Here is a 27749-nt window from a genome sequence, read left to right as displayed (position 1 = left end):
ATCAATTTTTGCATCTTACTTGCACTGAGAAACAATTCACTTTTGTTTCCACTATTTCAAGAACTTCATGTTGTCACCACGAAATCGTAGAAATGAAATACCTCGTGGAATTGAAAGTTTTCCATCAATGTTATCCATCTTTAAGCAGCCTGGTCGTTCTTCAGGAAAAAAGTTAATCCATTGGTTCAACCATAAAGAATGGAACTCTGTCCATGTTCATGTTTTGATCAATTGCAACGAAGTAAAACCATACCTCGAGTGAGTATATCAAATAATTGACTTCAATTTTTGACAAAATTGATCCTCTAAATAAACCATTCTTGATTGTGTTAATATGTTTCACAGTTCATTCTTGCAATCTAAACAAATAAGCTCATCAAATGCATCAAATGATATACATGCACATTTCCCTGAATGGTTTACGGGCCAGGTATGATCAACTCAATGTGATTAAGTTATGTCTTATATAACCTAAAAAAATATAAATAAGTCAGTATCTCTTGCCTTTGTAGGTTACAAGTGAGCCTTTAAATGTAAGAAACATACACTTAAGGGAATTATCATATGGCCCTTTCACATGTGCTAATGAATGGCACACTTACTTCGTCAATGGGTACAAATTTCACACTCATGCATGGAGCAAGGGGAAAAAAACAATAAATAGTGGTGTTTATGTAAAGGGGCTCACGGAAGGAGGCCATGATGATTTCTATGGATTCATTGAACACATATATGAGCTAGAGTACAATTCTTCGAGCTCCCCAAAGAAAGTGGTGGTATTTTATTGTCAGTGGTTTGATCCATCACATAGAGGTACAATAGTGGATCCTAAATATGGAATTGTGGACATTCACATGGAGAAAAGGTATTTACCCTTTGATCCATTTATCCTTGCACATAATGTAAGACAAGTATATTATGTCCCCTATCCGACATCAAGAAAGGACAAAAAAAGTTGGTGTGTTGCAATTAAAACAAAGCCTAGAGGTCGCATTGAATCTCTTGATATGGAAGATGATGTTCCTTACCAAATAGATGAAATGTCACATGTAAATGAAGTAATTAAAGTTGAAGGTATTTCAGGATTCCAACATTTGCAGGTTCATGTTGAAGAAGTGGACGAAGATAATGAATTTCAAGATTTTCAAGAAGAGGATAATGAAAAGGAGTTTGAAGATAGTGAAAATGGGGACACTGAAAATGATTATACTGGAGAGGATGGTGAAGATGGGCAACTTGAACGAAATGATTCAGAAGAAGACAATGAAGAACATGAATTTGATGATGATTGAATTATGTGTTATGAATACATTATGTGATTGTTAGTGTTGCTATTTTCTTGTTTATGTAATAACACAATGATTCTTCTGTGAAAGAAACTTTTATTATGTTGTGTGTTTTTAATTGCAGTATGTTCCTTTCATTTATAATTGATAATATAATTTTTTTGTTATAGATGTCTTCAGGAGGATGTGACCAACCAAAACCTTACTTATCTGGTCAAAATAAGGGGAAAAGGGTAATGAAGCGTAAAAGGCCACGATATGTGCTTAAAGTAAATATTCCACCCTCACCAAATGCACCCATTGCACATGTACCTTCGCCATTCCCAACTCCTGCACATACATCTTCTCCTACCCTAGGTCTCACGCCTATCTCTACCGCTGCATCTTTTCCATGTCCTACGACTGCAGACATACCTTTTCAATCAAGAAGAGACAATTCTCCCACCACATCTTCCCCAACCCCAGTTGTGGCATCAGCGCCTTCTCCATCAGGTACAGGACCCTCAACATCATCAGTACCATCACCATTGCTAAGGGTTACACCATTATCAACACCCTCACCGCTATCAGTGCCTTCTAGAATCAATGATTGTGCTATTGGGGAAGGTGCACAGATTTATCCTGATAGAGGTGATGCAGAATCAAACAATGAGGATGACACTCTCTCAGTTGGTCATGCTCTTCCTATGATTTCACCTTATGGTAATGGGTAAGTAAAGACCATAAATAAAATCTTTCACATTATTTCTTTTATCAATTTATTATCTAATAATTTCTTTATTACTTGTTTTTTTAAGGTTTCATCCATGTAGGGTTGCATCATAGGCAATCACATTCATCATTAAACAACAATATTGTCAGCCATGGCTTACAAGGGGTTCAATGACTGATGAAGACAGAGAAATCTTCTTCAAACGTTTTAAAGTATTTCTTCTTATACGTTTTAAAGTATTTCTTGTTATATTTAATATTAACAATACTTGTTATATTATACTTGTTGCATTTAATTAAAATGTCCATTTGTTTTCGTATTTGGCATTTTCCATAATTGAATTCTCAGTTATTATTTCTTTAAAGTGTTGTATTAAAAAATTCTTCACTTTTTTAACTATAAATTTTGTGTTTACATAGAGAAAAGTCTGTTGGAAACCTGAGCATGAGGAAAGGATTAAAAAAAACTTCCACTCAAAAGTCGCACATAGGTTATCTGAAATGTTCGTGGAAGCTAGAAAAAATGGGAAAAAGCCTATTTGGATGTTTGATGATGTCTGGACTTCTTTGCTATCTTAGTGGAATTCACCTGACTTTCGTTCCAAGTGTATTCAAAACCAAAAAAACCGAACATCTGATACAGGTGGTTCTTTACACACAGGTGGCTCCATTAGTACACATGAGCATGTCATTCGCATGGTATGTATTCACGAAACATATAAGTTGCATTGGACTTTGTTTGTAATTGGTTTTGAATTATGTTTTATGATTACATATTATTCTATTATACAATGTTTGAAGGTTAGATATTTGATACTACATTGGATTATATCAATTTTAAGAAGTTGGATGATATTGTTTTGCATAAAAATAATATTATTTATGTTTGTTGTTTATAGGCAAAAGAATTGGGTCGTCCTGCATATATTGATGAGGTATTTATGCAGACTCATATACGAAAAAGTAGTGGTGAATTTGTTGATGAAAGATCGAGACGTACACACATGAGTTACATTTTGTTGTTATTTGTCTTTATTTTAGTTATATATTGTACATATGACATTATTTTTGTGTATCAATAATAGGAAGAATTTCATAGTAGACTTTCACAAGTCAGATCAGAGGTTGCATCTGGATCATCCCCTATAGATTCTGCAGAGGAAGACAGAATTAGACTTGAAAGTTGGCTTCTTGCAGCAGGTGGCAAGAAGAAAGGTCGAATCTACGGGGATGGAGACTTGGCTTATAACTTTAAACGTGGTAATACTCTCACCTATAATCAACCTTCGAGTTCCTCTGAGGATTCACCAAGCGTTTTGTTGCTAAAGGAAGAAGTTCAAAATTATAAGGAACACAATGATAAACTCACCGAGCATGTGAAATCATTGGTTAGTATCATTCTTCCTTTCCTTCCTCCCGAAGCACGAAGTTCTGTTGCACAACAATCTCAACAAGTATTGTCGCCACAAGAACCACCAAGGCCAAAGGAACCACCTACGCAACAACAAGATGACGATAATCATTATGCAGACTATTAGGATTATGTTTGTAGTTTTTTTGAACAACAAAATACATTACAAGTTCACTTGACTTTTGAATTAGGATCTTTAGTTATGTTTCAAGTTTGTTTTGATTTTTAGATGTTTCAAGTGGACTTGACTTTATATTATGTTATCTTTTATATGATGAAATTTTAATTATGTTATATTTGAATTTGAAATTAAATGTGTGTTGGATATGTTAAATTATACAGGTTTTTAAAAAGGAATTCATTTAAATGTATGAATAGACATTTTGATGGATGTATGATTACATACGGAATTACCTACGAACTGTTGTTTGTGGGAATTATCTACATATTGCTGTTCGTGGGAATTACCCACGGACTGCTGTTCGTGGGTATTACCCACAGACTGATGTTACCCACGGGTTCATATTTCGTAGGTAAATTACCGACGTCAACATTACAAACGAATTTTTTTCCGTGGGAAATCCGTAGGTAATGCTGATATATCTACGAATTTCTGCTCTTACATACGGATTTTGTCCGTAGGTAAATCGTTTTTTTTTTGTAGTGTTAGGCATTGATTTCAATTTCTCCAATTCTTCAATAAATAAGTTCTCAAGTTGAAGTGCAAATAATCCTTCATTGGGAAATGATTCAAATTCAGAGCATTCTTCAATTGTCAAACTCTTCAAATGACCATGAGAGTGTCGTTGTACTATTGTTTGTAGGTTACGACAGTTGCCTAAATAAAGGTCACAGTTTTGAGAATAAGTCTAGAGGGAAGTTAGTGAGAGAGTCACAACATTCATTGATATCCAATTCTACAAGGAAATGGTAGCAATGGGAATATTCATGCCTGAACACCAATAAATACTTAAGGATTGAAGAGGACTATGAGATAGAAGCATATCAAATGAAGATGTCTCCATCTTCACACCTTCAATTTCTACTGCCCTGGGAGTCAAAACCCTAAGTTGTTTGCAGCCATAAATAGTTAGATTCTCTAAATGAGGAAGGTGCTCGGGCAAGTGCCCCTTCAGTTTGGGGACAATTCCTCAAAAAAAATACCTTGAAGAGTTGGAAAAGCAGCTGTCGTCATTGATTTCCATTCTTCCCATTCCTTTATATCAGTAAACTTCAACGTTTCCAAGGATGCAAATGCAAAAGAACCATTCCCGTAAAAATTAGCATTTATCCTCACTATCCCATCAAGGCCGTCAATTTCCAAATGCTTGAGAAATGTCAAAAGTCCAAGGGAAGGCAACCATTGGCAATGTTTACAGTTCTTCAAAGTTAAGGACACCACATTCAATAGAGAATTATCCGATAACCAAAGGCGAAATTGTGTGCCACCATAGCCATTAATTGACAACTTCTCCAAATGTCTGGAAGTTTGCAGATTCTCTAGTACTTCTCTTTCTTTTATTGAATCCTCGTTGTTCTGCTTCAAATCCCATTCTAAACCTAACTCCACAAGATGTGTTTTATTCTTCAAATCCACTGCCAAAGCATCACAGGGATCCACAATATTTTCTAGGTTTCTAATTGACAGATGTCCGTGAAGATCAAGTTGTCATAGTTGTTGAATACTTGACTCATCACTACTTTTTCCAACCTTAAACTCATCCATCCATACTTGAAGATTCTTCAACTTTCCTAAAAGCACTGGTGCCTTTCTTAAAGTAGTTAACTTAAGTTCAAGGCGGCGCAACTTGGTGAGCTTATGCAAAGTCGAGGGCAGCTCCTTCAAAAGGTTACAGTTGTTCAGCTTCAACACTTGCAAGTGACAGAGTGAACACATTGAGTCAAGAAGTATCTCTATATAAAGGTACCAGGAAGATCTAATGAACGAGATGTATGAGATCGGTTATAGTGTCAGACACCTCTTTTATGTTACTACAACAAGACAAAGATAAGAGTCATAAGAACTTAAAGTTCGTGATCAACTCTTGTATTAACATCCCACAATTTGTAGATATAGACAGAAATGTTCGTAGCCTTTTAGCATCACATAAACTCCTATACTCATCATATTCAACAGAATCCATCTTTACAGTTGAAAAGTGACGAGTTGTCTTTGGTACGCTTCCTGGTCTATCAACACCCAACCTGTAGCAGATTTCACCAGAAACATATTTCGCTAAATCATTCAGAAGGTCGTGCATCAGAAAACATGTTCTGGTGTACCAAATTGACTGCTAAAAGAATGACCTTGATAATAGATCATTGAAGTATTGTTCACCTATTTCTTCTAGAGACTCACTCTGCTGAGAACATTGTAGGAAATTCTGAGTCATCCATGAGAGAATTAAGCTCTCCTTCTCAAACTTATGGTATTTGGGGAATAACGCACAATAAGCGAAACATCTCTTAAGATGAGAAGGAGGATGGTAATAGCTCAACAACAAAGCGGGGATAGTTTTACTATCTTCAATCCGTAAGTCCCATATGTTGCTTCTTAGTACACTTTCCCACTCTGAAACAAATGACTTTGACAGTAAAAGAGATTCTATTGTTTCAAGAGCCAGAGTTAGTCGTTGACACTTTTCTACTATCTTCATGCCAATCTCTTTCAACACATAATTCAACTTAGAGTTATCATTTTGAAATGCAAAATGCATGTTTAGAAAAAACTTGATAGCTCTTATCTTTTTGTAATTGCTTTAGTTGGTGAATATTGTTTAAGTCCATGGTAGAAGCAACTTTGTTACTGCGTGTTGTGATGAGAATTTTACTTCCCTTAGTCCCATATTTAAGAGTAGTTTGCAATGATTTTCACTGGTCTCGATGTTTGTTCCAGACATCATCAAGAACGAGGAGAAACTTTCCTTCCTGTCAACGTTTCTTTCAATCGTCCCTGGACCATTTCTAGGTGTACAGAAATGGTCTACACTATCATCTTTTGACTTAGTGATTGCCCCAACAATTACTTTTTGTTACCATAAAAACATCAAATTCATTTGAAACACAAATCCAACCTTTGATAGCAAATTTAGCCTCTATCATTGGGTCATTGTACACATGTTGAGCAAGGCCATCAAGGACTTCTACAATCTTGGATTCAAAACTGCATACCTTGCTAGAACTGCTCTGGATTGAACTTCCAACTCAGATCTAGAGAATTCATACTCTATTTCATCCATCAGATCCTCTGTATCAAGCAACACATCTCTGACCTGATCAAGCCATGCCTTCACATACGTATCTCTGAACTGCTTCTGTTCTGCATCATCAACCACAGCATTAACAGACACCAGCTTCCTCTTCAACTTCTTCAGAAGCTTCACATCGACCTTTCTTCCACGAAAGTAGTCCAGAACTTGACGAGAATTCAGCCTGTCAAACAGCACCGAAAAGAGCACCACCAAGTGTTTCTATCACTAGCATGGTTGGGAAGGAAGTAACTAATCAAACAAAAGAAATGTCTGAAAATTTGAAGCAGAGCTTAATTAAGTGAATGAAGGGTGAAGCGTGAACGCAGATAGGGAAGAGTTAACATTTAACAAATTGCAATAAGTGATGACTTTACTTCAATCCATGGTTCCATGGTCAAGCAATAGCTGTTGATTATCAATCAATCTTTGTTTTTCTTGCTTTATTTTCTTCAATGAAATTTCCAGCTAACTTTCATGCATTTAGTCAATTTTTGCAGCTAACTTAACAACAAAAAACGCGAGGGACCATCAACTTAATATTATTTTGAGCCATGACAAGTTGCTGACATAGTAATTCTTTGTTGTTTTTTGGTTTTTTGACATTGCTATAATTATGGTAATAATAGTAATATATTGTTATAATTAATATTTTTACAATACTAAAAAATAAAAAAATGAAATAACAGAAAGTAAAAAACTAAAATCGAAAGGTGAGAAAATAAAATTTGAATCAAACATCATTATGTTCACAGGGCTGAGTGAATCTCCTTTAGATGATTTGTCCAATAATGAGAATAAGGGTAAAAGGGCAAATGAACAGGGTGGGATACTCTAAACCATCATGATCTTGTTTGTGTTATTCGTAGGATAATAAGATATAGTATCCATTGTATAAGTAAAATTGATTGAAAGTCTCCTTTTTCAGTACAAATGATGTCTTGTTGCTTCATTCCATAAAAGAATTTTTTTTCCTAAACTCAAATATATTTTGTATCAAGGGAAATGGTGTTGAATTTCAACATTGCTTCTTTACATGGAATATTTCTTTTGTTATTTTGCACAAAAAAAAATAAAAGGGAATTATGCAGAGTTACTTTGTTTCATAACTCTATGCATAGAGAGTTTACAGCTTCATTGACAGCAGAAGCAACAAACAATATTATAAATAAAATTGCAGCAGTAGGCATTTGACAATAGGATGTGAAAATTACAGACCTTCAACACTATATCTACTGCACGAGTATGGTGCACATGAATAGTAATCTCATGTAACATATCATTTATATAATGTTCTCAACTGTGCTTAACATTCCAAAGCTTATTGGGCTTGTGATGGTAAGGAAAGATGTACAATGTTGTAGTGTAGTCCCGGGTAGTTGCTGCTTATCTTTGGCCTATATGGCATAGGTTCAGGGAGAAAAAACCCTACCGGTTTTGGATGTTCTTAGACCCTGACAGCTCTAGCTGGAGATGTTTAGCCATGGTCGAAGAAAGTGTTGTGGAGGTGGTAGCTGCTGCTGGAGTCGTGTCACGCACACCAGGTGTGGCAGCAGCTGAAGTAAGGCTTTAGCAGGGTGTACAAAAACAGATTGGAAGTAAGACTTTTAGCAGGATGTACAAAAACAGTTTGGAGAGCGATGTTGTCGTGCAGTGAGTGCAAGACACGGTCCTGCTATGAGTGTGGAAGTATGGCGTTTAATCTAGTGCTACATCATGCTCCTGGCTGGTTTGAAGTTGATGGCTATGAACATAAGGGCTTCTGTGGCTGCTGGTTGGAGATGGATGGTGAGGTTACGTAGAGCTGGATTTATAAGTAGATGACTCTATGTTGTTTTGGTGGTTCTTTGCTAGTCATTCTTTGTTGCTCTCTTTGTTGACAGGTATATTAGTTGATAAGTGAGGCGTGGAGGTCTTTTTGTGAAGGGTAATGGTATAAAGGTGAAAGGTAGGAAGTATAGGTTGTGGATGTAGGTGAGGCCAAGGTGGTGTAGCGGTGTTTGGATGCCAAGATGTAGAATGTTCTGCTGCTTTGTGTAGCATTTATTTTGGTTGCTGTCATAACCGTGTAGGTCTCTGTCATGATGGTGCAAATGGGTTTGTTGTTCTGTGGTTACAGCTTTATTTTAAGCAGGTTATGCCACAAAACGGTTGTATCCCCTAAGCCATAAAGGGGAGAGTAACTATGTGGTTGATGTATACGGGTTGGGATACCCTAAAGTATCTCTTTTAATTTTATTTATTTATTGCTGATAAAAAAAAATTGGGCGATGAACAGAATCAATGGTAAAAACTTGCATCATGAACCTCCAGAATAGATAATTCAGTTAGTTCAAGTGCAATCAATGTCCATAATCTTGTTAAAAAAACATTACCTACATTCTTTATAATACAGAACATAAAAAATATTGGTTCATATGTTTACACTCAAACTAATGTCTAAAGCACACTGGAATAACCATCTTCCAGGCTAGCAACTAGCTACTCTGCATCTCATGCACCACCGGCATTCAAAAGTTCTGGTAAGACGCTGGTTATCCCTGAGTCAGGTTACAGGTTCTTAACCAAGATTGGATAGCTGACACAAAGCATGTATATTATTAGCTGCCATTGCACAAGAACCGAAACCCCACAACTGACTTGACTGAGAAGTTCCAGAAGTCACATGGTTATGGTCAGTGTCAAAATGGTCTCCAAGAAGGGTCATTGTTGTATCAGCTGTGATGGCTTGGTTCTTGCAATCCCCAGAACTTAAGTCATGCCAATCTGAAGCAAACAAGAAGTCAGGACGAGTGATATTCAAGAGGGACAAGGTTTGATTTTCACTGTCAGGAGTCCAAACCTGATCAACAAACTCTAATTTTGGAGTGTTGCCTGCACATGAATTAAGGAACTAAGGATAAAAGAACTCATAGTGATGTACCAACTCTATCGTATAAAATAAGTATTAACAAGTATCTAAGGACTCATAATATAACATGAAATCTCCAAAATAATGAAGAAAATTTAGATTATGCCAAAGAAGTATGTGAAGATTTATAAAATATGAAATATTCTGAATAGTCATCCCCCATACCGCACATTGAAAATTACTAACCAGTAAATGTCTCGAGGGATAGCTGTTCGTCCAAGGAACTCTCAGTGGCTTTCTAAGAGCAGGTCACTCATTCAATTAAAATTATTTTTGATTTTAACATGAATATTTAACTAAATATAAGCATCGTTATTCAACTTCAAAAGTGAATATCGATAATTGTAATTCTTGCACGAAAAACAGATCATTAAAAATACGATGCGTTGATGCGTGATGAAAATGATCAATTCGATATTAAATTATTTGCACTAAATAAGATTGTATTTGAGATGCTTAAAAGATAGTGTGGAGAATTGGCACCTGATGAAAATGTACGCATATGAAAATTGGAGTCTTAGAATTTCCAATTTGTGCCTCGTTTTATATGTTTACTGGTATCCAATCAACCCATATAGCTTTAATGTGAGCAATCTTTATCCAGTCTTCGCCTTCTTCTTTCTTGCACCGCTGATTGAGCAACGGGCAACTTTCAATTCTGAGTTCTGAAATGGATTCGGGTAAACCCTCCTCTGGCAAACATTGGAGTATTGGACAATTTTCAATAACCAATTTCTGAAGAGAGGAGAGGTGACAGAGACCCCTGTAGTCCAGTTTCTTAAGTTTTGGACAATCTTTTACGTCTAGCTGAGTAATAGAGAGTGGGAGAAAACCTTCATCTGGAAAGCACTCCCCATCCACTTCATTAATAGACAAAAGTTGTATGGAAGGGTTGGTTCCCCAACCACCCTTCTTTAGAGAGGCAACAAGTTTGGAGCAATTCAAGAGACACATTTTTTTTATATTTGATGGCAAACATCCCTCAGACAACTCCACTCCTGGACAATCACGTATGGACAGATAATCAAGAGATGGAAGGAGGTCAGACATGCGTTTAGGCATTGATTTCAATTTCTCCGTTTTTGTAATAAAAATTATTTGTATTTGAGGTGCAAGTAATCCTTCATTTGGAAATGATTCAAATTCAGAGCAGTGATAAATTGACAGACTCTTCAAATGATGATGAGGGTGCTCTTGTGATATTATCTGTAGGTTATGACATTTGCCTAAATAAAGCTCGTGGAGTTTTGGAAATAGGTCTAGAGGGAAGTTCGTGAGAGAGTCACAACATTCACGAATTTCCAAAATTAAAAGGAAGTGGTTTATGGGAATATTCATGCCCGGACAATCAAAAATTTTCAAGGATTGAAGATGGTTCCCTATCATATCAAATGAAGATGTCTCCATCTCCACACCTTCAATTTCAACCCCGCTGGGAGTCAAAGCTACAAGTTGTCTGCAAGACATGATAAATATATCCTTTAAATGAGGAAGATCTGGCAAGTGCCCTTTCAGTTTGGGACAATCATGCAAAGAAAGATATTGAAGACTTGGAAAAGCACCTGTCATGCATTGCCATTCTTCCCATTCCTCCATATCAATAAAGGTCAACCTTTCCAAGGATGCAAAAGCAGAAGAGGTATTCCCGTAAAAATCAGCATCTATCCTCACTATCTCATCAAGGCCACGAATTACCAAGCCCTTGAGAGATGTCAAAAGTCCAAGTGAAGGCAACCATTGGCAATATTTACATTTATACAAACTTAGGGACATCACATTCAACACAAATGTATCAGATAACCAACGTGGAAATTGTGTGCCAGAATAGCCGTTGATTGACAAATGCTTCAAATGTTTGGAAGGTTGCAGAGTCTCAAGTACTTCTCTTTGTTTTATTGAATCCTCATTGTTCCGCTTGCAATCCCATTCTAAACATAGATCCACAAGATGTGTTTTATTCTTCAAATCCGCTGCCAATACATCACAGGGATTCACGATATTTTCAAGATTTTTAATTGACAGTTCTCCGTGAAGATCAAGTTGTCCTAGTTCTTGAATACTGAACTCACTACTACTTTTTCCAACCTCAAACCCACCCATCCATACTTGAAGATTCTTCAACTTTCCTAAAAGCATTGGAGCCTTTCTTAAAGTAGTTCCCTTAAGTTCAAGGAGGCGCAACTTAGAGAGCTCATGCAAAGTCGAGGGCAACTCCTTCAATAACCTACAGTAGTTCAGCTTCAACACTTGCAAGTTACAAAGTGAACACATTGAGTCTGGAAGTCTCTCTATAAAGTTATTAGAAAGGTCTAATGAACGGAGATGTATGAGATCAGTTATGGTGTCAGGCACCTCTTTTATGTTACTACAGTAAGACAAAGATAAGTGTCGTAAGAACTTAAAGTTGGATATCAACTCTTTTATTGACATCCCAAAATTCTTAGATCTGCACAAAAATGTTCGTAGCCTTTTAGCATCACATAAACTCCTATACTCATCACATTCAACGGGAACCTTATTTAAAATTGAAAAGTGACGAGTTGTCTTTGGTACGCTTCTTGGTCTATCAACACCCAACCTATAGCAGGTTTCACCAGAAACATATTTTGCTAAATCATTCAGAAGGTCGTGCATCACAAAATATCTTCCGTCCAACGAATTTGACTGCTGAAAGAATGACCTTGATAATAGATCATTGAAGTACTGTTCACCTATTTCTTCTGGAGACTCACTCTGCTGAGAACATTGTAGGAAATTTTGAGCCATCCATGAGAGAATTAAGCTCTGCTTCTCAAACTCATGTTCTTTGGGGAATAACGCACAATAAGCGAAACATCTCTTGAGATGAGAAGGAAGATGGTAATAGCTCAACAACAAAGCGGGGAGAATTTTACTATCTTCATTTCGTAAGTCCCATATGTTGCTTCTCAGTACACTTTCCCACTCTGAAACAGATGACTTTGACTGTAAAAGAGATCCTACCGTTTCAAGGGCCAGAGGCAGTCCTTGGCACTTTTCAACTATCTGCGTGCCAATCTTCTTCAACTCGGAATTAGGCTTAGAGTTATCATTTTGGAATGCATGTTTAGCAAAAACTTGCCAGCTGTGATCTTCTTGTAATTGCTTTAGTTGCCGAATCTTGTTTGACTCCATGATAGAAGCAACTTTGTTACTACGTGTTGTGATAATAATTTTACTTCCCTTAGCCCCATATTTAAGAGGAGTTTGCAATGATTTCCATTGGTCTCGGTGTTCGTTCCAAACATCATCAAGGACGAGGAGAAACTTCCTTCCCGTTAACTTTTCTTTCAATCGTCCCTGAACCATTTCTAGGTCTACACTATCATCTTTTGATTTAGTGATTGCCCCAACAATTGCTTTTGTTACCATAAAAACATCAAATTCATCCGAAACACAAACCCAACCTTTGATAGAAAATTTATCCTCTATCATTGGGTCATTGTACACATGTTGAGCAAGTGTGGTCTTACCCATCCCACCCATACCCACAACAGAAAGTATTGATAGTTGGCTATGCTCTTTAGTGTCAGAAGTCATCCATTTGAGGATCATTTCTTTTTCATCATCTCTTCCATAAATAACATTTTCAACCACCAAAGATGTTGATGGCAATTTCTGTGACACATTACTACTCAACCCTAACCCAACCCCTGTCCCGCTAGCATTTTTCAAACCTAGATCATCTTTTTGGCTTAGAAGAGATTCAAGGTCATCAAGGACTTCTACAATCTTGGATTCAAAACTGCATACCTTGCTAGAACTGCTCTGGGATTGAACTTCCAACTCAGATCTGGAGAATTCATACTCTATTTCATCCATCAGATCCTCTGTATCAAGCAACACGTCTCTGACCTCATCAAGCCATGCCTTCACATACGTATCTCTGAACTGCTTCTGTCCTGCATCATCAACCACAGCATAAACGGAAACCAGCTTCCTCTTCAACTTCTTCAGCAGCTTCACATCGAGCTTTCTTCCACGAAAGTAGTCAACAACTTGACGAGAATCAAGCCTGTCAAATAGCACCTGAAGAACAGCACCGAAAAGAGCACCACCAAGTGTTTCTATCACTGGCATGGTTGAGAAGGAAGTAGCTAATCAAAGAAAAGAAATGTCTGAAAATTTGAAGTGGAGCTTAATTATGTGAATGAAGGGTGAAGCGTGAACCAAAATACAGAAGAGTTAACATTTAACAAATTGCAGTAAGTGATGATTTTGTTGAACATGACTTTACTTCAATCCAAGGTTCCATGGTAAAGCAATAGCTGTTGATTATTCCCGACAGCATAAGACAATCAATTTTCTTTTTATTGCTTTAGTTACTTTAATGAAATTTCTACAACTTTAATACATTTAGTCAATTTTAGCGGCTAACTTAAAATAAAAAACATGTGGGACCCTCAACTCACATTCTTTTGTAACCATTTGCAGCTATAGCAATTCTTTCTTGTTTTTTTGGTTGTTTGATATTGCTATATTTTTGTAAAAATTACTTTTCCATTTTCTTTTTGACATTCCTATACACTTTTTTTTTTATCAGCAAAGAATGAAATTAAATTAAGAGGGATACAAAAGGGGTATCCTGACCCTTTTACATAAACCAAATCACATTAAGAATCTCTAAGAAAAAAGAGATGAACAAACACCCCAAAAGCAATAGATAGATAATGTTTGCTGCATAAGCTAGACATCCTATTCCAGCTAGCATCGTGCTCGTATTGGAATGCTATAGGCACTGCAAACTGCAGCTACAAAACCAACAAAAACACCCTGCCTCTATTGGTCTTATTATAAGACACATCAACACAAAATCCTCCATCATGTCCTTAACATTCCTTTTGACTCCCTGGCATACAAGCACACATGTCCTTTCCATCTTGCACCAGCTGCAGGCCGTGACAAACCCACCAACACCTCCAACCAACTATAAATCCAGTATAGGCTGTAGTCTTAAAACTCTTGGCATCTGGGAGTCCTAATTATAACTTCTAATGCAAAGCATTGGATTAAGAATCCAGTCTACGAAAGAATAAGTAAAGAAATGCACCTTGTGCTTCATCCAAAGCCAGGATTTGAGTTGAGCCTTCTGAAACACCTCCTCCGCATCTACTAGCCCTTTATTGAATACAATCAGGTTCCTTTGGTCCCAGATACACCTAATAACAGATGCCCAAACACCTTTCCATACCAGGTTTTGCTTCTTGCTAGCATTGCTCAGATAAAACTCATAAAGTGCATATTTAAATCATTTTGTTGAACAGAAGAGATACCTATCCATTTGAAGCACAATGACCATACCCAATGTGCACATTTACACTCCAAGAAGATATGTTGACAAGACTCCTCCTTAAGCTGACACATTGCACATAACGTAGATTCCATCATCGCCCCTCTCCTACTCAAACTCACCCTTGTTGGGATTCTATCCAGCAACACTCTCCAAGCTGTCACGATCACATTTGGGAATGCCTTAATCTTCCAAAAGAAATTAAACACATCAGATTGGGTTCCACGAGACTGCTTGGTAAGGCACTCGTAAGCAGAATTCACAGAAAAAAGGTCTGGTTCTTCCTTCCCCCACACCTGCACATCCACATTATTCCTTCTCAATAGTGTCCCCATAGCAGACATTCCTATACACTGATTTAATGATTCAATGCCATCGTATTTAAATATATCAGTTCAGATTTCTATGTCCTGTGTATGACAAAATAACGTCTTCTTCTTCTCAATTCAACTAAGATCAGTCACTATGTTATATTTTGGTAAGGATTTCAAGATCACATACATTGCTCATTCAAAGTAGTGGTGGTGAAGTTAAGACAGACTTTGACCGTGCAAAGAAAGTAGTTACATATATATCTGCATGAAAATGAATCCCAAGGAAAGAGAAAAAAGAATGAGATAATAGGTTTTGTTGATCAAATTAACTAAATATCCACAAACTTTGACTAAATGCATCAAAGTTGCTTGATATTTCATTTAATTGAACAAAGCAATAATGTTAATTAAATGAAAGTATTTTAACCATCTCATCAAGTAGTCATGCTTCCAGAGTATGTCATATACTATTCCTCAACATAAAATTCATGCACAGCAGAAGCATTGTTGCTTTGAACTGTAACCATGTGCAGCAGAAGCAACAAACAATAATATAACAAAATAAAATTGCAGCAGTTGACAATGGTATGTGAAAATTACACACGTTCAACACTATATCTACTGCACAAGATGAATAGTAATCTCATATAACATCATTTATATATTGTTCTCAACTCTGCTTAACATTCCTAAGCTTATTGAGCTTGTGATGAACATAATCAATGGTAAAAAATTGCATCATGAACCTCCAGAATAGATAATTCAGTTAGTTCAAGTGCAATCAATGTTCATAATCTTGTCAAAAAACATTTCCTACATTCTTTATAGTACAGAAAATAATAAATATCGGTTCATATGTTTGCACTCAAACTAATGTCTAAAGCACATTGGAATAACCATCTTCCAGGCTAGCCACTAGGTACTCTGCATCTCATCCACCACCGGCTTTCAAAGGTTCTGGTGAGACGTTGGCTATCCCTGAGTCAGATTACAGGTTCTTAAACAAGATCGAATAGCTGACACAAAGCCTGTATATTAATAGCTGCCGTTGCACAAGAATCAAAACCCCACAACTGACTTGACTGAGAAGTTCCAGAAGTCACATGGTTATGGTCAATGGCAAAATGGTCTCCAAGAAGGGTCATTGTTGTATCAGTTGTTGCCATCCCCAGAACCTAAGTCATGCCAATCTGAAGCAAACAAGAGTCTGGACGAGTGATATTCAAGAGGGACAAGGTTTGATTTTCACTGTCAGGAGTCCAAATCTAATCAACAAACTCTAATTTTGGAATGTTTCCTGCACATGAATTAAGGAATTGAGGATGAAACCTAACCTATGCCTTTTCATTAAAACTGATAAATGAATTCATAGCGATGTACCAACTCTATCATATAAAATAAGTATTAACAAGTATCTAAAGACTCGTAATATAAACATGAAATCTCAAAATAATTAAGAAATTTCAGATTATGCCAAAGAAGTATGTGATAATTTATAAAGATGTGAAATGTTCTCTTAGTAATCTTCCCCCATACAGCACATTGAAAATTACTAACCTATAAATGTCTGGAAGGATAGTAGTTCGTTCAATGATTTCTCACTGGCTTTCTAAGATTATTTTGATTTTCACGTGAATATTCAACTAAATATAAGCATCGCTATTCAATTTCAAAAGTGAATATCGATAATTGTAATTCTTGCACGTAAAACAGAACATTTGTGATGAAAATGATCAATTAGATATTAAATTATTTGAACTAAATAAGATTGTATTTGAGATGCTTAAAAGATAGTGTGGGAGAATTTGCACCTGATGAAAATGTAGGCATATGAGAATTGGTGTCTTAGGTATTTCCAATTTCTGGTTCATCTTCAATGTTTACTCGTTTTCCATTAGTAATCCATATAGGAATCTTTTTCCAGTCTTCGCCTTCTTCTTTCTTGCCCCGCTGTTTGAGCAACGGACAGTCTATAATTGTGAGTTGTGAAATGGATTTTGGAAGACCCTCCTCTGGCAAGCATTCCAGTATTGGACAATTCTGAATAACCAATTTCTGAAGAGAGGAAAGGTGACAGACCCTTGTAATCCAGTTTTTTAAGTTTTGGACAATCACGTATCTCTAGATTAGTAGGAGAGAGTGGGAGCAAACCTTCATCCGGAAAACACTCCACATCCTCTTCTTTAAAAGACAAGGATTCTATGGAAGGGTTGGTTCTCCAAACCCCCTTCTTTAGTGAGGCAACAAGTTTGGAGCAATTCCAGAGAGAGATGTGTTTTAGATTTGATGGCAAACATCCCTCGGACAACTCCACTCCTGGACAATCCATTATATTCAGAAAATGAAGAGATGGAAGGAGGGCAGATATGTGTTTAGGCATTGATTTCAATTTCTCCAATCCTTTAATATAAAAGCTCTCTAGCTGAAGTGCAAATAACCCTTCATTGGGAAATGATTCAAATTCAGAGCAATGTTGAATCGACAGATTCTTCAAATGACGATGAGGGTGCCCCTGTGATATCATCCGTAGGTTACCACAATTGCCTAATTTAAGCCCGCACAGATTTGGGAATAAGTCTAGAGGGAAGTTCGTCAGAGAGTCACAACATTCATTGATATCCAATTCTACAAGGAAATGGTAACAATGGTTTATGAGAATATTCATGCCCGGACAAATATGAATACTCAAGGATTCAATATGGTGCAACAACATATCAAATGAAGATGTCTCTTTCTTCACACCTTCAATTTCTACCGCCTTGGGAGTCGAAGCCACAAGTTGTTTGCAGTCAAAAACAGTTAGCTCTTTTAAATGAGGAAGATGCTCTGGCAAGTGCCCTTTCAGTTTAGGACAAGCCAACACGGAAAGTTGTTAAAGACTTGGAAAAGCACCCGTCATGCATTGCCATTCTTCCCATCCATTCATATCATGAAAGGTCAACGTTTCCAAGGATGCAAATGCAGAAGAGTTATTCCCGTAAAAATCAGCATCTATCCTCACTATCTCATCAAGGCCCTCAATTGTCAATTGCTTGAGAGATGCCAAAAGTCCAAGGGAAGGCAACCATTGGCAATATTTACAGTTATACAAGTTTAGGGACACCACATGCAATAGAAATTTATCAGATAACCAACGTGGAAATTGTGTGCCACCATAGTGATAGATTGACAACTGCTCCAAATATCTAGAAGGTTGCAGATTCGCTAGTACTTCTCTTTCTTTTATTGAATCCTCATTGTTCCGCATCCAATCCCATTGTAAATCTAGCCCCACAAGATGTGTTTTATTCTTCAAATTCGCTGCCAATGCATCACAGGGATTCACAATATTTTCAAGATTTCTAATTAACATATGTCCATGAAGATCAAGTTATCCTAGTTGTTGAAATCTGAACTCACTACTACTTTTTCCAACCTCAAACACACTCAACCATACTTGAAGACTCTTCAAGTTTCCTAAAAGCACTGGAGCCTTTATTAATGTAGTTCCCATAAGTTCAATGCGGCGCAACTTAGTGAGCTCAATCAAAGTCGAGGGCAGCTCCTTCAAAAACTCACATTTGTTCAGCTTCAACACTTGCAAGTTACAAAGTGAACACGCTGAGTTGGGAAGTCTCTCTATAAGGATACCAGAAAGGTCTAATGAACGGAGATGTATGAGATCGGCTATAGTGTCAAGCACCTCTTTTATATTAAGGCAGCTCGACAAAGATAAGAGTCGTAAGAACTTAAAGTTGGAGATCAACTCTTGTATTGACATCCCAAAATTCGTAGACATGGACAAAAATGTCCGTAGCCTTTTAGCATCACATAAACTCCTGTACTCATCACATTCAACGGGATCCTTATTTAAAATTGAAAAGTGACGAGTTGTCTTTGGTACGCTTCTTGGTCTATCAACACCTAAACTGTAGCACATTTCACTAGAAACATATTTTGCTAAATCATTCAGAAGGTCGTGCATCAGAAAACATGTTTCGTTGTACCAAATTGATTGCTGAAAGAATGACCTTGATAATAGATCATTGAAGTATTGTTCACCTATTTCTTCTGGAGACTCCCTCTCGTGAGAACATTGTAGGAAATTCTGAGCCATCCATGAGAGAATTAAGCTCTCCTTCTCAAACTTATGGTCTTTGGGGAATAAAGCACAATAAGCGAAACATCTCTTGAGATTAGAAGGAAGATGGTAATAGCTCAACAACAAAGCGGGGATGATTTTACTATCTTCAATTCGTAAGTCCCATATGTTGCTTCTCAGTACACTTTCCCACTCTGAAACAGATGACTTTGACTGTAAAAGAGATCCTACTGTTTCAAGGGCTAGAGGCAGTCCTTGGCACTTTTCAGCTATCTTCATGCCAATCTCCTTCAACACAAAACTCGACTTAGAGTTATCATTTTGGAATGCATGTTTAGCAAAAACTTGCCAGCTGTTATCTTTATGTAATTGCTTTAGTTGGTGAATATTGTTTGACTCCATGATAGAAGCAACTTTGTTACTGCGTGTTGTGATGAGAATTTTACTTCCCTTAACCCCATATTTAAGAGGAGTTTGCAATAATTTCCACTGGTCTCAGTGTTCGTTCCAGACATCATCCAGAACGAGGAGAAACTTCCTTCCTGCCAACGTTTCTTTCAATCGTCCTTGAACCATTTCTAGGTCTACACTATCATCTTTTGATTTAGTGATTGCCCCAACAATTGCTTTTGTTACCATAAAAACATCAAATTCATCCGAAACACAAAGCCAACCTTTGATAGCAAATTTATCCTCTATCATTGGGTCATTGTACACATGTTGAGCAAGTGTGGTCTTACCCATCCCACCCATACCCACAACAGAAAGTATTGATAGTTGGCTATGCTCTTCAGTGTCATCAGAAGTCATCCATTTAAGGATCATTTCTTTTTCATCATCTCTTCCATAAATAATATTTTCAACCACCAGATGGCAATTTATGTAAGACATTACTACTCAACCCTAACCCAACCCCTACTCCGCTAGCATTTTTCAAACCTAGATCATCCTTTTGGCTTAGAAGAGATTCTAGGTCATCAAGGACTTCTACAATCCTGGATTCAAAACTGCATACCTTGCTAGAACTGCTGTGGAATTGAACTTCCAACTCATATCTGGAGAATTCATACTCTATTTCCTCCATCAGATCCTCTGTATCAAGCAACACATCTCTGACCTCATCAAGCCATGCCTTCACATACGCATTTCTGAACTGCTTCTGTTCTGCATCATCAACCACAGCATTAACGGACACCAGCTTCCTCTTCAACTTCTTCAGCAGCTTCTCATCGAGCTTTCTTCCACGAAAGTAGTCCAGAACTTGACGAGAATCAAGCTTGTCAAACAGCACCTGAAGAACAGCACCGAAAAGGGCACCACCAAGTGTTTCTATCACTGGCATGGTTGGAAAGGAAGTAATCTAATCAAAGTAAAGAAATAACTGAAAATTAGAAGCAGAGCTTAGTTATGTGAATGAAGGGTCAAGCGTGAAGGCAGATAGAGAAGAGTTAAAATTTAACAAATAATTAAGTGATGATTTGGTTAAACATGTCAATCAATAGATGTTGATTATTACCGACACCACAACTTGGATTCAGACAATTAATTTTCTTTTTATTGCTTTATGTACTTTAATGAAATTTCTAGGAACTTTAATGCATTGAGTCAATTTTGGCGGCTAACTTAACAAAATAAAAAACACGAGGGTCCTTCAACTTACATTCTTTTTTAACAATTTGCAGACATAGTAATTCTTTCTTTTTTTTGGTTGTTTGATATTGCTATATTTTTGTAAGAATTCCTTTTTCATTTTCTTTTTGACATTCCTATACACTGATTCAATGCAATCGTATTTAAATATATCAGTTCAGATAATATTCTTCATTATAATACTCACATACGTCCGTTCAGTTCCTTCTAAGTGTTGTGTGTGACAAAATAACTTCTTCTTCTTCCCTATTCAACTAAGATCAGTCACTATGTTTTATTTTGGTAAGGATTTCAAGATCACATATACTGCTCGTTCAATGTTAAGGTCACTGACATTGACCGTGCAGAGAAGATAGTTACATAGAATCATATCCCCATGAAATGAATCCCAGTGAAAAAGAAAACAGAATGAGATAATAGGTTCCATGGATTTATTTATAAATCAAACTAATTAAATAGCCACAAACTTTGACTAAATGCATCAAAGTTGCTTGATATTTCATTCAATTGAAGAAAGCAATGATGTTAATTAAATGAAAGTATTTTAACCATCTCATCAAGTAGTCATGCTTCTAGAGTCTGTCATGGTACTCTTCCTGAACAGAAACTTCATTCACAGCACAAGCATTGTTGCTTTGAACTGTAACCATGAAAAGCAGAAGCAACAAACAATATTATAACAAAATAAAATTGCAGCAGTTGACAATGGTATGTGAAAATTACAGACCTTCCACACTATATCTACAGCACAAGTATGGTGCACATGAATAGTAATCTCATGTAACATATCATTTATATATTGTTCTCAACTCTGCTCAACATTCCAAAGCTTATTGGGCTTGTGAAGAACAGAATCAATGGTAAAAACTTGCATCATTAACCTCTAGAATAGATAATTCGGTTAGTTCAAGTGCAATCAATGTCCATAATCTTGTTAAAAAACATTTCCTACATTAATTCTTTATAATACAGAAAATAATAAATATCTGTTCATATGTTTGCACTCAAACTAATGTCTAAAGCACATTGGAATAACCATCTTCCAGGCTAGCAACTAGCTACTCTGCATCTCATGCACCACCTGCTTTCAAAGGTTCTGGTGAGACGCTGGTTATCCCCCAGTCAGATTAAGGTTGTCTTGTATCTTTTCCATGGACTAAACATTTGGTGTCCTGGTCATCAGCAAACATGAACACTATATAAAAAGTTTTTTTGAAAGAGTTCAATTGCAAGTTAATTGGAGCAAAATTTTGAAAGATTTTAAGATCTATAATGATGAAAAGAAAATATAGTATGTTGTTTCGTTTACGTTCAATAAAAGAGCTCACTTCACATGCACAATGTTTCCTGGCCTGTTTTTGTGCCAAAACGGTTTTATGATCCAGCCAAATATGGATAATCTTTCAAGTCTAATAAATAATAATAAAACGTACATATTCATTCTATATATGATAGTTGTTTTATATTGATTTAGAATAGACAAAAGGATACTAATATTATGATAGACACAAATAGTAGTTTTCAGAGAGATCAATACTTTTTGGCCTAATAATACAGATAAATGATAAATTATCAGTTCAAACAAAAAACATAAGCAAAGAAATTTAAGACATTCTTAACCCATCCAGCTACATGAATTCCAATGTTTCAACTGCAATGCAGTCAATCAATTTAATCAGAGTCTGCAAAAGCATTTGTGTCCACAAGATTCATGATGGTATACAATACATGCAACATCCAAAAAGCAATAGTCTGACCCTTTTGTTGGTACTATAAATCACACCCATAAAATCTTCTTCAGCCAAGCAAATATTGACATTGGACAATCTTGTTAAAGGAATCAACACAGATCTACTAATAATCAAGGTTCAAATCACATATCTATGAAGTGTTCTTAACAAACATCGGATAGCTGACACAGAGCATGTATATTATTAGCTGCCGCTGCACAAGAACCCAAACACCACACCTGACTTGACTGAGAAGTTCCAGAAGTCACATGGTTATGGTCAGTGGCAAAATGGTCACCAAGAAGGCTCATTGTTGTATCAGCTGTGATGGCTTGGTTCTTGCAATCCCCAGAACCTGAGTCATGCCAATCTGAAGCAAACAGGGTTTGATCTTCACAGTCAGGAGGAGTCCAGACCTGATCAACAAACTCTCATTTTGGAATGTTGTCTGCACATGAATTAAGGAACTAAGGAAAAGAATTCATAGTGATGTACCAACTCTGTCATATAAAATAAGTATTAACAAGTATCTAAGGACTCATAATATAACATGAAATCTCCAAAATAATTAAGAAATTTTAGATCATGCCAAAGAAGTATGTGAAGATTTATAAAATGTGAAATGTTCTCAATAATCATCCCCCATACTGCACATTGAAAATTACTAACCAGTAAATGTCTGGAGGAATAGCTGTTGTTCAACGAATTCTCAGTGACTTCCTAAGAGCAGGTCACTCATTCAATAAAAAATATTTTCATTTTAACGTGAATATTTAACTATGTATAAGCATCGCTATTGAACTTCAAAAGTGAATATCGATAATTGTAATTCTCGCAAGTAAAACAGAACATTAAAACGAAGATGAGTTGATGCGTGATGAAAATGATCAACTACATATTAACATATTTGTACTAAATAAGATTGTATTTGAAATAATTCAAAGATAGTGTGGAGAATTGGCACCTTAAAAAAATGTAGGCATAAGAGAATTGGTGTCTTAGGAATTTCCAATTTCTGCTTCGTCTTCAATGTTTACTCGTTTTCTATTTGTAATCCATATAGTTTTAATGTGAGCAATCTTTTCCCAGTCTTCGCCCTCTTCTTTCTTGTACCGCTGTTTGAGCAATGGACAGTCTGTAATTCTGAGTTGTGAAATGGATTCTGAGAGACCCTCATCTGGCAAGCATTGGAGTATTGGACAATTTTCAAGAACCAATTTTCGAAGAGAAGAGAGGTGACAAAGACCCTTGTAGTCCAGTTTCTTAAGATTTGGACAATCTTTTATGATTAGATCAGTAAGAGAGAGTGGGAGCAAACCTTCATCTGGAAAACACTCCACATCGCCTTTTTGAATATACAAAAATTTTAGGGAAGTGTTAGTTTCCCAAACACCCTTCTTTAGTGAGGCAACAAGTTTGGAGCAATTCAATAGCCGCATTTCTTTTAGATTTGATGGCAAACATCCCTCAGACAACTCCACTCCTGGACAATCACGGATGGACAGATAATGAAGAGATGGAAGGAGGGCGAACATGCGTTTAGGCATTGATTTCAATTTCTCCATTCCTATAATACAAAACCTCTTTAGTTGAGGTCCAAATAATCCTTCATTGGGAAATGATTCAAATTCAGAGCAATGTTGAATTGACAAACTCTTCAAATGAAGATGAGGGTGTCCCTGTGATATTATTTGTAGGTTACGACAATTGCCTAAATCAAGGTTACAGAGTCTTGGGAATAAGTCTAGAGGGAAGTTCGTGAGAGAGTCACAACATTGAAGGATATGCAATTGTATAAGGAAATGGTAGCAATGGTTTATGGGAATATTCATGCCCGGACAAATAAAAATACTCAAGGATTCAAGATGATGCCCTATCATATCAAATGAAGATGTCTCCATCTTCACATCTTCATTTTCTACTACCCTAGTAGTCGAAGCTACAAGTTGTTTGCAACTCTTGATACATAGATTCTTTAAATGAGGAAGATTTGGCAAGTGCCCTTTCAGTTTGGGGCAATTCGTCACAGAAAGATCTTGAAGATGTGGAAAAGCACCCGTCATGCATTGCCATTCTTCCCATTCCTTCATATTAGTAAAGCTCAACGTTTCCAAGGATGCAAATGTAGAAGAGTTGTTCCCGTAAAAATCAGCATCTATCCTCACTATCTCATCAAGGCCCTCAATTTCCAAGTGCTTGAGAAATGTCAAAAGTCCAAGGGAAGGCAACCATTGGCAATATTTACAGTTATACAACCCTAGGGACCGAACATTCAACAAAAATGTATCAGATAACCAACGTGGAAATTGTGGGCCCGAATAGTTAAAGATTGACAACTGCTCCAAATGTCTACAAGGTTGCAAATTCTCTAATACTTCTCTTTCTTTTATTGAATCCTCATTGTTTCGCTTAAACTTCCATGTTAAATTTAAGTCCACCAAATGTGTTTTATTCTTCAAATCAGCTGCCAATGCATCACAGGGATTCACGATATTTTCAAGATTTTTAATTAACAGCTTTCCACGAAGATCAAGTTGTCCTAGTTGTTGAATATTGAACTCACTACTACTTTTTCCAACCTTAAACCCACCCATCCATACTTGAAGATTCTTCAACTTTCCTAAAAGCACTGGAGTCTTTCTTAAAGTAGTTTCCTTAAGTTCAAGGTAGCGTAAATTTGAGAGTTCATGCAAAGTCGAGGGCAACTCCTTCAAAAACTTACAGTAATTCAGCTTCAACACTCGCAAGTTACAAAGTGAACATGTTGAGTCGGGAAGTCTCTCTATATAAGTATGTGAAAGATCTAATGAACGGAGATGTATGAGATTGGCTATAGTGTCAGGCACCTCTTTTATGTTACGACAGTAAGACAAAGATAAGAGTCGTAAGAACTTAAAGTTGGAGATCAACTCTTGTACTGACATCCCACAATCCGTAGATATGGACAAAAATGTTCGTAGTCTTTTAGCATCACATAAACTCCTATACTCATCACATTCAACACGATTATTTGCATTTGAAAAGTGACGGGTTGTCTTTGATACGCTTCCTGGTCTATCAACACCCAATCTGTAGAAGATTTCACCAGAAACATATTTTGCTAAATCATTCAGAAGGTCGTGCATTACAAAACATGTTACCTTGTACCAAATTGAATGATGAAAGAATGACCTTGATAGTAAATCATTGAAGTATTGCTCACCTACTTCTTCTGGAGACTTACTCTGCTGAGAGCTTTGTAGAAAATTTTCACCCATCCATAAGAGAATTAAGCTCTTCTTGTCATACTTATGGTCTTTGGGGAATAACGCACAATAAGCGAAACATCTCTTGAGATGAGAAGGAAGATGGTAATAGCTCAACAACAAAGCGGGGATAATTTTACTATCTTCTATTGGGAAGTCCCATATGTTGCTTCTCAATACATCTTCCCACTCTGAAACAGATGACTTTGACTGTAAAATACAACCTATCGTTTCAAGGGCCAGAGGCAGTCCTTGACACTTTTCAACTATCTTCATGCCAATCTCCTCCAACACATAATTCGACTTAGAGTTATCATCTCGGAATGCATGTTTAGCAAAAACTTGCCAGCTGTGATCTTTTTGTAATTGCCTTAGTTGGTGAATATTGTTTGACTCCATGATAGAAGCAACTTTGTTACTGCGAGTTGTGATAAGAATTGTACTTCCCTTAACACCATATTTAAGAGGAGTTTGCAATGATTTCCACTGGTCTCTGTGCTCGTTCCAGACATCATCCAGAACGAGGAGAAACCTCTTTCCTGCCAACTTTTCTTTCAATCGCCCCTGAACCATTTCTAGGTCTACACTATCATCTTTTGATTTAGTGATTGCCCCAACAATTGCTTTTGTTACCATAAAAACATCAAATTCATCTGAAACACAAACCCAACCTTTGATAGCAAATTTACCCTCTATCAATGGGTCATTGTACACATGTTGAACAAGTGTGGTTTTACCCATCCCACCCATACCCACAACAGAAAGTATTGATAGTTGGCTATGCTCTTCAGTGTCAGAAGTCATCCATTTGAGGATCATTTCTTTTTCATCATCTCTTCCATAAATAACATTTTCAACCACCAAAGATGTTGATGGCAATTTACGTGACACATTACTGCTCAACCCTAACCCAACCCCTACCCCGCTAGCATTTTTCAAACCTAGATCATCTTTCTGGCTTAGAAGAGATTTTAGGTCATCAAGGACTTCTACAATCCTGGATTCGAAACTGCATACCTTGCTAGAACTGCTCTGGGGTTCAACTTCCAACTCATATCTAGAGAATTCATACTCAATTTCCTCCATCAGATCCTCTGCATCAAGCAAAACGTCTCTGACGCCATCAAGCCATGCCTTCACATACGTATCTCTGAACTGCTTCTGTTCTGCATCATCAACCACAGCCTTAACGGACACCAGCTTCCTCTTCAACTTCTTCAGCAGCTTCACATCGAGCTTTTTTCCACGAAAGTAGTCAACAACTTGACGAGAATCAAGCCTGTCAAACAGCACCTGAAGAACAGCACCAAAAAGAGCACCACCAAGTGTTTCTATCACTGGCATGGTTGAGTAGGAAGTAGCTTCTCAAAGAAAAGAAATATCTGAAAATTTGAAGTGGAGCTTTATAATGTGAATGAAGGGTGAAGCGTGAACGCAGATAGGGAAGAGTTAACATTTAACAAATTGCAATAAGTGATGATTTTGTTAGAGACGACTTTACTTCAATCCAAGGTTCCATGGTCAACCAATAGCTGTTGATTTTTACCGACAGCACAACTTGGTTTCTGACAATCAAGCTTTGTTTTTCCTTGTTTATTTACTTCAATGAAATTTCCAGCCAATTGTGGCGGCTAACTTAACAACAAAAAACCCGAGGGACCATCAACTTACATTATTTTGAGCCATGACAAGTTGTAGACATACTCGTAATTCTTTCTTTTTTTTGGTTTTTTGACATTGCTATATTTTTGTAAAATTCCTTTTTCATTTTGTTTTTGACATTCCTATACACTGATTCAATGATCAATGTGATCAATCCAGTTTATCATTTTTATTTTGATAGGGACCGTGGCT

General features: G+C 36.7%; 3 protein-coding genes and 1 pseudogene across 6 annotated transcripts; all 4 read right to left on the bottom strand.

Moving 5' to 3' along the window:
• Positions 1-4325: 4325 nt before the first annotated feature.
• Positions 4326-6125, bottom strand: LOC137809467 (putative disease resistance RPP13-like protein 1). Its single transcript, XM_068610578.1, has 5 exons — positions 5716-6125; positions 5464-5613; positions 5095-5345; positions 4573-5004; positions 4326-4360 (listed from the first exon to the last, which is right to left on the bottom strand). Exons 1-5 carry the CDS (start codon positions 6123-6125, stop codon positions 4326-4328), a joined length of 1278 nt encoding a protein of 425 aa, XP_068466679.1.
• A 2815-nt stretch (positions 6126-8940) lies between these two features.
• On the bottom strand, positions 8941-13834 carry LOC137829165 (putative disease resistance RPP13-like protein 1). Of its 2 annotated transcripts, XM_068635966.1 has the most exons (3): positions 10051-13834; positions 9499-9530; positions 8941-9422 (listed from the first exon to the last, which is right to left on the bottom strand). In XM_068635966.1, the coding sequence occupies exon 1, from the start codon at positions 13663-13665 to the stop codon at positions 10111-10113; it is 3555 nt and encodes a 1184-aa protein (XP_068492067.1). In that variant the 5' UTR covers positions 13666-13834; the 3' UTR covers positions 8941-9422; positions 9499-9530; positions 10051-10110. The 2 variants fall into 2 exon arrangements, with proteins under 2 accessions (XP_068492067.1, XP_068492064.1); XM_068635963.1 differs by having other exon boundaries at positions 8941-9530.
• Positions 13835-16348: 2514 nt separating this feature from the next.
• Positions 16349-20612, bottom strand: LOC137810762 (putative disease resistance RPP13-like protein 1; annotated as a pseudogene).
• LOC137810748 (putative disease resistance RPP13-like protein 1) lies at positions 20492-27548 on the bottom strand. Of its 3 annotated transcripts, XR_011080964.1 has the most exons (4): positions 23615-27527; positions 22890-23098; positions 21470-21560; positions 20492-20630 (listed from the first exon to the last, which is right to left on the bottom strand). XR_011080964.1 is itself a non-coding variant. In XM_068612169.1 (2 exons), exon 1 carries the CDS (start codon positions 27237-27239, stop codon positions 23649-23651), a length of 3591 nt encoding a protein of 1196 aa, XP_068468270.1. In that variant the 5' UTR covers positions 27240-27548; the 3' UTR covers positions 22749-23098; positions 23615-23648. The 3 variants fall into 3 exon arrangements, 1 of the variants encoding a protein (XP_068468270.1); XR_011080963.1 differs by lacking the exons at positions 20492-20630; positions 21470-21560 and adding an exon at positions 21826-22267; XM_068612169.1 differs by lacking the exons at positions 20492-20630; positions 21470-21560 and having other exon boundaries at positions 22749-23098; positions 23615-27548.
• Between the last annotated feature and the right edge of the window lie 201 nt (positions 27549-27749).

The sequence above is a fragment of the Phaseolus vulgaris genome, chromosome 11 (assembly GCF_000499845.2).
Source record: "Phaseolus vulgaris cultivar G19833 chromosome 11, P. vulgaris v2.0, whole genome shotgun sequence".
Classification (NCBI taxonomy): domain Eukaryota; kingdom Viridiplantae; phylum Streptophyta; class Magnoliopsida; order Fabales; family Fabaceae; genus Phaseolus; species Phaseolus vulgaris.
This window is presented reverse-complemented; position numbering and strand designations above follow the sequence as displayed.

What these genes read in the sequence shown, in the direction of transcription:
- LOC137809467 (XM_068610578.1), bottom strand. Translation starts at nt 6,125, where the DNA reads ATGCATTTTGCATTTCAAAATGATAACTCTAAGTTGAATTATGTGTTG. An exon ending in TTCAATGATCTATTATCAAG is followed by an intron (nt 5,614 to 5,715) that starts GTCATTCTTTTA and finishes AATCTGCTACAG; the next exon opens with GTTGGGTGTTGATAGACCAG. An exon ending in TGCTTTTCCAACTCTTCAAG is followed by an intron (nt 4,361 to 4,572) that starts GTATTTTTTTTG and finishes ATTGGTGTTCAG; the next exon opens with GCATGAATATTCCCATTGCT.
- LOC137829165 (XM_068635963.1), bottom strand. Translation starts at nt 13,665, where the DNA reads ATGCCAGTGATAGAAACACTTGGTGGTGCTCTTTTCGGTGCTGTTCTT.
- LOC137810748 (XM_068612169.1), bottom strand. Translation starts at nt 27,239, where the DNA reads ATGCCAGTGATAGAAACACTTGGTGGTGCTCTTTTTGGTGCTGTTCTT.